The following is a 12,271-nucleotide window of genomic DNA, read 5'->3' as shown; positions in this document are numbered from 1 at the left end:
CGCCGGAGGCAGCTGCCGCGCTGGGCGGATCACGGGATCGTCGCCTCGTGCTCGCCTGGTGGGTGGCCGTTGGTGCGTGGTTCGAGCCCAGCCGTCAGTATGAGCGTGGAGTCGTAAGGTGGCGATTTGTGGTATCGGCGAAAGTGAAGAGGAAGGCATGAATTAGTCGTTGAAGAAGACCACGAACAAATTTTGGCATAAGGTTATGTTTATATTTCTTAGTGGCATGTACGTACACCTACGTGCCCCCTGTAATTACATCTAAATGCTGGTTGGAAGACAAACTTGTGATGCAGGAAATATTCTTTTGTTTACGTAGAAACACCCGTATTTTGTTAAAGAATCCACTACTTCATTCATGAGTAGAGAAATATTTTTAAATGAGAAATTTGCCATAAAACTACATCATTTGAATTATTTAACTTCTCCATTTTTGCTTTGGATGACTTGCCGGATACCGTGTAGATGATGTGAAGGATAATTAAATTTGACTATGTAAACTATTTCTTTAATATTTTAACTGTTATGACAAGTGGATTACCTATGCACACGAAAATGGCACCCTTTCCATGCGACACCTTTGCCACTGAGATGCTGATGTTTTACTTAAAGCAGTGCGTAATCACTTAGCATTGAAAATATATTTGTAATTTACTTCGGTGGGCATTTTCGCCTGTCGCGTCAATTTGTGTCTGCAGTTGGTTCGCACATTGAGAGCTTTCTAATGATGGTGGATCTGTTCTAAAATTTTACACGCTTGCTCATTGTCATTTATGTGGTGTAAAATGTCTCCTATGAAATTTACGATTTTTCTTGGAGGACGTGTAAATTGAGTTTTATCTCTTAGAAACAAGGTCATAGTTATCGAACAAGTGCATAATTCACGTTTCACAGTTTGGCCGTCAGCCAAATTGGAGAAAAAGATGGAAGAAAAAGATATTTTTAAAATATCCGAACTCCACTCCGGTGCTATTTTCTTTTCTCAACTGACCGTCCTCCTGGACGTTCTTCCCATCCAACCCACTACGTGTCATTTGGTCGTCAGTAACATTTTCTCCCCCTCTCCTTCCACCATCAAATCATTTGAGTTAAGCGCTGACACATGGGGAATAATTTTAGCGTCCCATTAGAGTGGTAGGCGAGGTCTCAGAGAGGAGCCAATGGAAATCGACTTGATCGTCTACACGTTGATTGATGTAAAGAATCATTTCCCACCCTTAGGATTCGAGGCCACGGCGGTAGGAAATATTGCGTACAGCAACAGTTCAAACTTCCACAAAATAAAATAATGTTTAATGCCAATAATCACCGATTACCTTAGTGGCTGGTGACCCAACACCCGCCTTTGTAAGTGGTGACGTGGAATTTATCCGCGGGGTTCTCAAACTTAACAAATTATCTCGCCCCGCCTACACTCGACCACAACTATCATTTTCGGGCATGGTTCTCCCACTGGGATTGTCCCCGACGGCTTACCCTTTCCCACTCCCAATCCCCCGTCGACTTTTCACCGCCAGGTACATGCAATCACCGGTGGGAACCTTGGCAAATGGTTTCAAGATACCGCCCGCCACTCGAAAGAGTGCGAAGAAAGGCCGTGCCAACAAGGAAAATAAGTGTTTGGGATTCATTGTTTCAATCCACACTCTGTATTTCGTCCGAAGAATTCGCTGGTAATAGTATTGTCTGGTTGTAAATGCGCTCTCCCCCCGCCCGCATATCCCCCTCATTATTGATTGCCCTCCCTATGATGCCCAACCTCTTCCCTCCCATTCTTCCTATGCCCTTCCCTTTTCTGGTTGTGCCTCATTACTTGCCAGTCACTCTCTTCTTATTGAATCAATATTGCCACCATCTTTTCCTTTCAGCGCGCTTTAAATTGCCGAGCAGAAATTGGCGTTGCAATCGGTTACTTGAAAATGTTTCGATCCGCATTGGTGGATGTAAAATGTGTCCAGCAGTATCGGGTGACTTTCCTTGTGATTTTTAATGCATGAAGACTGGGGGGAAGAATGATTAAAGGCGTTTATTTTTTTTTATTTTCCGACTGTGTGATGCCGGCAGCCTATGATTTGATTCCTGATGACTAATTTGACTCCCTCTTTTCTCTCTTTTCAGATTCAGGATAGACAACACAGATCACATAATAGATGTGAACAAAGGGAATGTGCCCTTTGAGTATGATCAAGTGAACATCATCTGCCCTGTGTACATGCCAGGGACACACGAAGATGATGCAGAGAAATACATAATATACAATGTAAGTAAAGTTAACGATATTTTATGACCTTCCAAGTTTTAGCAATTGTGAATTTATTTACGTAGAGATCATTGCTTCGGAATTGAGTTGATTGTTGTGTAATGAGCTCCCCATGGCAAATGATTTCGTCCATTTTATCAGCAGATGCCCTGCTAAATTTGTATCTTATTGTTATGAATTTCGTGGATAATGCAGTGTGCAAGAGACTTTTCAAAAATCCAGCTGCAATATTTGACAAAGGGGTAGTTTAGAATTCGAACTTAAGAATCCTTGGTGGAATTCTCGGGGAAAAACTCCTGGCTTAAAGTCAGCTCAAGTTTTCAAATATATTTTCCATTCCAGCACTGAGATTTAAGTCAGTACGAGTCAATGCCGGCTAATCTATCAGATCTACTGATACTTACTAAATAAAGTTCAATTTCTGATCTTGGGCTCTGCAATCAATCGCATTCAACATTTTTATCCTGTCGCAATTCATTGCACGGGATGGCAAATTGCTTCAGTTCAGTTCAAACAGTCTTATGATTGACGAGAGTTTTAACCCGATTGTAAAGATAAGAGTTTATGGGAACGGTGAACGATGTATTAATTAAGTAAAAGTAAATTTCCCCGCTGAAGGAAGGTTTATTTTAAAATTGGTGCTTTCCTGTGCAATTAATGGCATATCCCATTCTCATTTTCCTTTAACTGTGCCAGTAATACTGGCTTAATACGTCCCAGATTAATTCTTGACAGTTTAATGTCGTACCCTGTTACGATCCCCTTGTTTCACGTTATCGGGCTTTCAATTTTCCGCGGGACCCATTGCCCCTCTGCCCTTCTCATAATAAGATTGGAATATTATTCTCCTTTCATTAGTTTATGGACCCTCCCGTTTGAGAACGTACCTTCCTGTATGGTATCAGAATTTTCATTTTATTCAGAATATCTTCGATGTTGTTTGAGGACAAAAAAATTGTTTTCTGATTTCAGGTATCCAAAGAAGAGTACGACACTTGCCGAATCACGAATCCAAACCCTCGTATCATCGCTATCTGTGATAAGCCGTACAAGTTGATGTATTTCACCATCACCTTTCGGTCTTTTACTCCCCAGCCTGGTGGACTAGAATTCCAGCCAGGACAAGACTATTATTTTATCTGTGAGTTCCCTAATAAAAATAACATGAGTAGAATTTATGAAGTTTGAATACTCTGTAAGTGGACCATTTAAGAGATAAATGATTTTTATTTGTGGAAGTTAACCTGCTTTCCGTCCTCTGCGACTTGTTATTTAATCTAATTCTTGAGCATGGAGTTCCTCTTTTTTTCAAGCGCAATTAATTTAACTCATTTCGCTGTTTTCATGGTGCATGTGTTTCTCACTTTTGAAGAATGTAAATTGAATGATGTGAAAAATTTAGCATATTTTCATTTTTTATATTTGGCCGACCTGAAATCCAATTAATATATTGGAAAATGTCATTCGTTTTTTTCTTTCCCGTCATTTCCTTTGTCTCGAGAAATTAATTTTAAATTAACCTTGTTGAGTTTTTTGCTAAAATAGATTATTTTGTTATAAATGCGTATTTTTCGTCCCTCAGCAACATCTTCCAAAGATGATCTACACCGTCGCATTGGAGGCCGATGTTCGACAAACAACATGAAGGTGGTTTTCAAAGTATGCTGTCGTCCAGAAGATACGCAGAATCACAGTATGTAGAGTTGTGTAGTCCTAACCGATTTTTGAATTCATATTCAATTGCTTTTTATATATGACCGTGGAATGCCCTTGAAGTTGAATAGATGAGGATAGGCTATTCTTGTATTCTCATATGAATGCAGGCATCGTTACCCCTTCCTCATGTTAGGGTAAGAATTTTATTTAGTAGCATGTTACATTTGATCAAAATAAAATGGCAGGAAAGTGTGATTAGTTCGATTTTTTCCAATAAACTTAAGTGTTTGTACCTGCCTTTCAACCATAACTGTGCCACCAACCTTTTGCCGTGAAGACATTTAATCTTGGATTTATAAGAGCCATTAGTTTTTAAAAGAGCTGTGACAAACACCTTGAATGTTGTCAAATTATTGCACTGAGAGTAATGAATGTAATGAACAGTAACGAATGTACAGTAATTAGTAGTAATGAATGTAATGACAGTAATGAATGTACGGTAGTGAGTAGTAATGAATGTAATGAACAGCTAATGTGGCATATACGTATTAGGAGGAAACTGTCGTCAAGGGATGAGGGGAGAGGGTATCACTCTTGTTTTCCAACGAAATTGAATGGGATTATTGACTTAGAATTGAAAAGTAATTTGTTGCTTAGTGGTAATACCTTCAAACCCTCACGTTAAACGAGTATACATTGCGAAATTCAAGTTCTAGGCCAGACCCACCGTTAATCTGATACAAACTGATTATTTTAAGCAAAATATTTTCTCGTCCAAAGTATGCACTCTTGATGATTTCAAGGTAAACTAATGTATTCTTAAATTGAAAGAACTGGCAGAAAATTCTTCCTAAGTAACCTCAGCGTAGTCATCCGAATTTTTATACAAATGGTTGTTTAAACTAACATATTCATAAATTGAAAGAACTTGATGAAAATTCTGTAACAGTAACTTCTGCATAGTCATGCTAATTTTAATGCAAATGCGGAAATTTTACGATACAAAAATAATTCGCCTACGCCGGGATTCACATTATTAGATGCCGCGATCACTTAACTGGGTATAGTATTCGACGACAAATCGAGGGATCCCAGTTCTTATCCCGGTCTAGGTAAATTAATTCTGCCTTAAGATGTTTGAAAAGTTTCATAAATTAGTGCCCCACTTATGTATGCATTATTATGTGCGCCCGTCATCTGTGGTGACGTCAGATACCTACCAGACATATGCTAGTTTGCTCTCAGATAATTTATCTGTGAATATACTATATTCAAGCATTCAAAATGTTGAATATGTGCTTCATCATTTTTCCGGATTCTTGACTGCTTTTGACCTTATCAGAACAAATATTTCTCTTCTAAAATAGCGATAATTATTTCTCAAACGTTAATGTCAAATCATTCTTTAAGGCTAGGGAGATCCGGCCCACTGCTCAGTTACCTAACATGACACGAGCTAAAGGAAAGGGAAGCCTCACCGGACAATCTTAAAGAAGCACGAAAATACGAATTTTTAAATTTATTGAAGTTATATTGCCAATAGATTTATCGTCAGTGACTATGTATTAACCAAACTCATGATTCCAGATTTCATGGTTGGCTTGTTCAACCAGCTGATTACAGTGTGTGATTCTTAGCTTTTGAATTATCAGATTTATTTAATTTAATATTGTTGGTGGAGTTTCAAATGTCATTGCAATACTGAGCAATGGAATTTGATAAAAAATATACTTTTGCGTGTCAGTCATTTCACAATCTGTCTTTCCGCGATCCACTTAACCCTTAGTGAGTAGTGGTATCAACATTTGTTACCCAAGGGGTTTTATCACACTTAACTTTACAGTCATTAGTATACTTCAATGTTCGGAAATCTTTTTAAAGTAAAAATGACCGGTAATAAACTTGCCTGAAATTTACTCTTAATGCTGAACTTTATGTTGTAGAGGCAAACAAGAAGATTAAATGGGGAATAATATTAGAGTGAATATTTTCATAGTTATGTCTGTAGCTAATTGAGTCAACGCAGGTGCACATTTATTATAGATATACTAAATGTTTTTTGTAATCTTCACAGCCTTCCTCAGCCGCCCAAGCTCAACATCAACTACAACCACTACTCCAGTTCCATCAACTACTACCACTACAAGCACAACCACCACAGCACCCACAACTGCAGTTTACCACAAAGACACTGATTCTCCGTCTCATAATATCAAATCTACAACCAAGAAGACAAGTAAGTACAACTGTCTAAAACACTGGTATTCATGGTGATATTCCCAGCGTTAACACACCATCATTATATTAATTTTTGCTCTCCAGGTATGTCAATAAATAATCTCCTCATGATTTAAAAGATCCAAGTAATATAACTGTTGGTCATAAGATTCATCACCATTATTTTAAGTTAAATTGTATCTGTCCTGATTAAATGCATGGGGAAAATGATATTAATGCTAACTTTAAGTCAGATATAACATGGCAGTCAACCACTAAATGAAAAATAATTGAAGATGACATTAAAATTCTCAAGAATGTATATTTAAGTACAGTTTTTATAAATTTTTTAAATTATTTTATGTCAATAAATTGGTTATACCCTTTCACTTGGAGTCAACTTGAGTAATTGTAATTTTTTAACTTCCAGATGAATATGAGAAGCACCCCAATGAAGTGGTCAAGAATGAGGAGTTGACCTACAACAAGGCCTCATGTGCTAATGACCATGTGAGAGTAACCCTTGGATGTGTAATTGCCTGCTTAACAGTGCGGCTATTTGGCCGGTGAGGTGGAACACTATAGACAGAGAGAAATGCTCTTGTATAATAGCTGTATATTATTTATGTGCTGTGTGGCCTCTCTGTCTAGGCAGGGAGATGGATATTTAATTGGCTCCAGAGCTATTGTCTTGCACACAATTGCGAGAGGTGGAGCAAAACCACTGACCAAAGTCCATCCAGGTCTTGGAAGGAAAGAAGTGTTGGACAACAAAGTGTGTTCTGTTTCGTTTGCTCCTTTTCCACGTGTTTGTTTGTAAACCTTCAGTGGAATGTGACCGATAAAGACTGGAATAATCTAGTTCAAGATGATGGCCATGTACAGAGAAAATTATTCTCATGTTAGTGATGGAAAATTTTACTCAACTTGTCTCTTATACAGATAATATTTGGGGAGTGGAAGCGAGTAGGGAAGTTGAATGATCTCAATCATGGGATTATTCGTGGTATGGACGTTAGTTATTTGAATGGAATGGACTGCTGTCAGTGATGATTGGGTGAAATTGACTTGAGAGAATGTTTATACGTGGATCAGAAATTTATTGGGCAATTATGCAGAGAAAAATACTGCTAGTGTTCAAATAAGTCATAAGATTTCTGAATGAGTGTTAAAGGAATCCTAATTTCATTTTTCTGATGATGTAGTTACTGAAAAGGGATTTGCCAAGTTCTAATTTACTCAATTTTTACCCATTTTGAGCTATTTTGGATCCAATGAATGTCAAAGGCATGTAAAGTATCTTCAGACATCATCATATCATCGTATTTGTCATCATTTCTCAGTTATAGAATAGGCATGAGTACTTCTTAAAGATGGTCTCCCTTTGTAACAAAGGAAGTCTTAGATATGTGTGAATGAACCTGGTTGCTTGTATGTGTGATTTAGTATGTGAATATGTATGTGTATGTGTGTCTAATCACTCGGGAGAAGTATGTTGTGATAGATAGTAGATGAAATACCAGTCATTGTAAGTGAAGTACTGTTTCTCATAGATGCCTTGTTACAGTGTAAGGACCTATTTCTAGGGCACAGGTATAGACAAACATGCTATAACAATAGAATGGTTTGTGAAATCCACTAAAATGTTGTCAGTCTCATTTGAATGCTCACAAATTTATTGTTTGTTTGCTGCATATCCCTTTGTAGTTGACATTGAGGGAGGAGAGAATGATTGGTACAACACTTAGAGGTAACTTTTCCAGTCTCTTTGGATGATTAAAGCAGAAGAATATGTTGGATGACCCATAGACAATTGAAAACACCAGTGAACTGAGTCATGTATTTGCGTGGAGAATACACCTGGTGTTGATTGGCTCTAATATCAATTTATATCAGTACATCACTGAGTATGTTTGGCTGATGAAGTCAATCACAGCCAACAGCCCGGTTATGCGTGGTGCTGTGGTTTTGTAGTTGGATTCGTGCCTTAAGACAGCTTACTCTCTGTTTATCCTTCTTAAGATCTCTCACCATTTGTGAGTTTGCCTGACATCAAATAGCTAATGGATATAACAAAGCATTGAATCAAGGGGCAGTGTGTGCCACTGCCTTCTGAATGAATGGAATGTTAGTCCTATCATGAAATCTTTTCCAGAAATACTTTTTGAAAGAAAAGCAAGGGTTGATTCTAAGAGTTGAATTTTAGAAGCATCTTTTCCCAGCAATGAATTTATCAGGCTCCAACTACTCTTGAGTGTGGCAATGCTAATTTATCTGTATGAGTGAAGATATGGGCTGTGGTGATATGTAATTTGGATCGCCACCACCTGTGCTTTTGGTTGCTGTAAGCTCTTAAACTACTGTCTCCCATCTGATGTTCCCATCTAACTGATAACTTATCATAGCATATTGTGTTATTTTGGGACTTATCCATTAGATTGACAATACAAAGACTCAAAAAATGTGATATAACAAATAGCATCATATTATGTTGACCACGTTTTTGAAGTTGCTGCAGTGTCACTATATCAATCACTATTTCATTTGTGTCTACATTCTGGACTTATTATTTGATGAAGTATGTAATGCAAAGCCTGTAAGTTAACGTATGGAGTGTGATGATAAAATGATGACTAAATTAGCTATGAATTACTAGAAGAGGAACACTGATAGTTGTGCTATGTAATTAAATGTATATATGGTATATAAGTATTTAAGTGCCATAAGTGGATATGTTTGCTGTGTGTTTTTTACCAGTCACACAAACAGATATACACACATAATCTGACACATTTACACAAACAATGTTACATATTCATCTCCACACACAGAGATACAATTGTGAACTTATAACAAGTTATGTGCAATTGGGAGGAGGGATGTTTTCTCATCGTTTATGTGAATTTTTCAGTTGAATCTCATTAGTACATTTTTTGAGTTATGAGTACAGTGAATATGCAGGCTTGAGAGAGTTATGGATGCACTTATACACAGGTTTGTGTCGCATGAAGACAACCTCTCAATTTTGTCCCGTGATTATGCTCCCTGGGCAAAGATTTAATGTCTATATGATTTAGCAAATCAGCCCTAAAATGGACCAGAAGTCACTTCAATTTTATGCATTGGTGCTTATTATGTTTTCATTATAATTTTTTTCTTGATTTTATACTCTTTGTACAATTAGGCAAGCTTGCCAATATCTTTTAAACTCATTCTGGAGATAAAAATATCATCAACTCAGTTGCACTAATGTAAACATTATATTTATTTTCTAAGATAAGGGGCTGCAGATGTCTCAAAAGTGACTTTCTATGCAAGCCATTGAAAATACAAGGAATGTTCTAATGAGATTCTGCCGTTCCAAGGTTGCCATCTTTAAACACATACCAGCTCACAAATTAGGGCATTTACATTACTTTGCATGAACTAGTTTCATTGTTTGTAGCAATGGAGAATTGTTGACTCTCCCGTAGTTCAATGGAGTATAGCTGCACATTGTTTCTTTTAAGTCGATTAACTGTCTCATGAAATCATGGAAAAAAGTTTTAACTGGATAAAGTTGTTGTAATCTCATTTCTCAGTGTTTTTGTCAGTAATGAGTACATATAGATTGCAAAGGAAAACCATTGTGAAATATTTTTATGGCATATATTTTTTTGCATTTTGATCATGAAACTGTTAAATTTCATGTTGTTAATATACTTATTAGTGATTGATCTACTGTAAATTATGCTTGTAAAGCAACAGTAAATTTTAAGTTGCCTAGCTTGTCAAAATGGTTTTATATTGGCCTGACTCATTATTATTGCTCTGTTGCTGTGATTGCTCTAAAACAGAAGTTTGAACTGCTGTATAGTTTAAATGTTTATTTATGCCAAAGTATAATTTTTCTTCACAATGGCAGTACAATTTATTTTTGTCTTTGTGATGCACATTTAGATGAAAACTACATTTAAGTAGTTCCTCTGTAATATTTACCCCCTTAGAATCAACTGCGATGCATTTGAATTATGCATTTCCTCTGCCCTGTACAGTTCTGCTGGTATGGAAATTGCATATATTCAACAGATGGAACCTCCTTCAACATCCCCATTATCCACTTGTACATAAAACTGCTCTCTCCCTTTGACTTATCATTTGTTGTGATGTTTAGAGACCCCTGCTTGCTTGGTTATTTAACAAAAACTATGCCCATAAAGGTATAATAAATTAAGAAGTATCCTCACATTTCCCAACATGCTCGTTTTATGCTACCAATGATTTCAAGTCATTGCTGTCCAACTTGTGGCCTCGACTTGGGTAAATTCATTTGTTACCCAGATGACAGTGATTGAAGCAGAGAATATGAAGTAGTAGTTGCCTATTATTCCTTAAGTGATTTCATATGTGGTCACCATGTCCTTTCAAGTTTTGTCTTTAGTAGTTTTTAGGTTTTTCAATTTTTGTATCCCATGAAGGAAGTGCTTTTTTATACTATAATGTTGGCAAAATTATAATGCTACCCTTTTTATTTACTCGCCAATATTTGCCAAGGTTACAGTGCAGAATGATGGTGTGCCAAATTTGATTGTGAATGTAGCCCATGCTTGCATTTTTTTAAGCATTAGGTACTTTGTGTTTATTGCGATGATGTGCAGTTGCAGGTTATGATGGATGGCTGAAATTTTGTTACTCTTTTGCAAATTGTCTTCTGCTCTAGCTTCAATCACACTCAAAAATTATATTTTATCTTCTCCTTAAAACTATATATATAGACACACATAGATACAAACACACATGTACATGTGTGTATATATATTTATATCCATCATTGCCATTCAATGAGTTGAACGTAGGAGGAAGTGTAGGGATTTAATTCCAAATTAGATGCAACAGAAATGAATGAATCTTTGTATTTTACAATGAGTAAAATTTTAAAATGCTACAAAGAAAAAAATGGTGCTTCTTCGTAATGATATGCTCTTAAAAAGTGTTTCCTTGGTGGCATTGGACTTGTAATATGAAACACCCAACATTCGAAAAGTGTAAATGTAGAAGATCACACCCTGGGTATTAATGGCAGGCCTTAAAACTGATGTGTCTGTTAGATTGACTAATTGTACAACTTATTCATGCATCAACTGCTAATCATCCACCTGTCATCATGATAAAAAAAATGTCCCCTCTCTCAAATCTTCAGTCTTGAATCCCACAACCCATGTGTGCAAATGTGTAGTGGATTTATCAAATGGTACTGTGGATGTTTTTTCCTGTTATTTATATTCAGCACCTTTGTCACTATACACCATACTATGTGATGGGAAATATTTTATAACAGACTTTTGTACAGAATAAATAATTGTAATGTGAATGTGTTGTTCAGTGAATGTCTACTATCCTTTCATCATTCTTCAAGTGAGTTGTTGTAGTGTAATTAATTCCATCGGTGAATTGATGTAATTGATTACTCATTATTATTAATCACAGTGAAGTGATGTGATTACTTTCACTAAGTGGTTTTGTGTCATTCAGTCCTGAATCAAAGTGGATGTAATGCATTTGTATGAGCATTCTCCAAACCTTCATGCAGAGTGGTTATAGTCTGGTTGGGTTGTTAAGCAATGGCTGGCTCACTGTTAAAATAGAAGGTCATGGGTTTAAATCTTGCTTTGGGCAAGAATACAGTGATGTAATGGTGTTTATATCAAATTCAGGTTTCGGTTTTTCAAATTTACCTCTCCTGTTTTTGCACCTTTTAAACCCAATTATAGTTACTTTGCTGTAAGTCTACTTCCATAAGTTTTCAAATATTCAGTATGGTGTCAAACCTTGTGTGCCAGTAGTGCCAAGTGGCCTCTGGCATACTTGATGGTTGTGGGTTTAAATTTTACTCTGAGCTTATTTTGCTACTGTGGTATCATGTCATGGCTTTTCTTCAACTGGATTGGTGGTACACAATGGTCCCAAACTAATGGAGGATCCAAGACACAATTTCTATTACTCCACTTCCATCTCCATCCATAGAAGATAGTCACCAAAGTCACATCATAAATGGATTGGTATCTTATATCCACAAAAGGTTAGAAGTGAATATATTTTCAAGTCTATTTTATATGGTGGTTGATTAAAATGATAGGGATATTGTGAACCTTGCACGCA

The 12,271-nt window shown here is 36.7% G+C and overlaps 1 protein-coding gene across 1 annotated transcript in view; it reads left to right on the top strand.

The window, feature by feature from the left end:
- Positions 1 to 11,487, top strand: part of Ephrin (ephrin) — a 229,252-nt gene extending 217,765 nt beyond the window's left edge. Inside the window, exons 2-6 of the mRNA XM_071593133.1 lie at positions 2,119 to 2,260; positions 3,233 to 3,401; positions 3,843 to 3,953; positions 5,991 to 6,152; positions 6,564 to 11,487. Coding sequence (XP_071449234.1) covers positions 2,119 to 2,260; positions 3,233 to 3,401; positions 3,843 to 3,953; positions 5,991 to 6,152; positions 6,564 to 6,703 — 724 coding nt within the window. The 3' untranslated portion in view covers positions 6,704 to 11,487. The remainder of the gene's footprint in view (positions 1 to 2,118; positions 2,261 to 3,232; positions 3,402 to 3,842; positions 3,954 to 5,990; positions 6,153 to 6,563) is intronic.
- Positions 11,488 to 12,271: the final 784 nt, after the last annotated feature.

Source organism: Hetaerina americana, unplaced genomic scaffold (genome assembly GCF_022747635.1).
Source record: "Hetaerina americana unplaced genomic scaffold, ioHetAmer1.1.p SCAF_51, whole genome shotgun sequence".
In the NCBI taxonomy this organism is placed as follows: domain Eukaryota; kingdom Metazoa; phylum Arthropoda; class Insecta; order Odonata; family Calopterygidae; genus Hetaerina; species Hetaerina americana.
The sequence above is the reverse complement of the archived record's forward strand: the minus strand, read 5'-3'. Positions and strand labels throughout refer to the sequence as shown.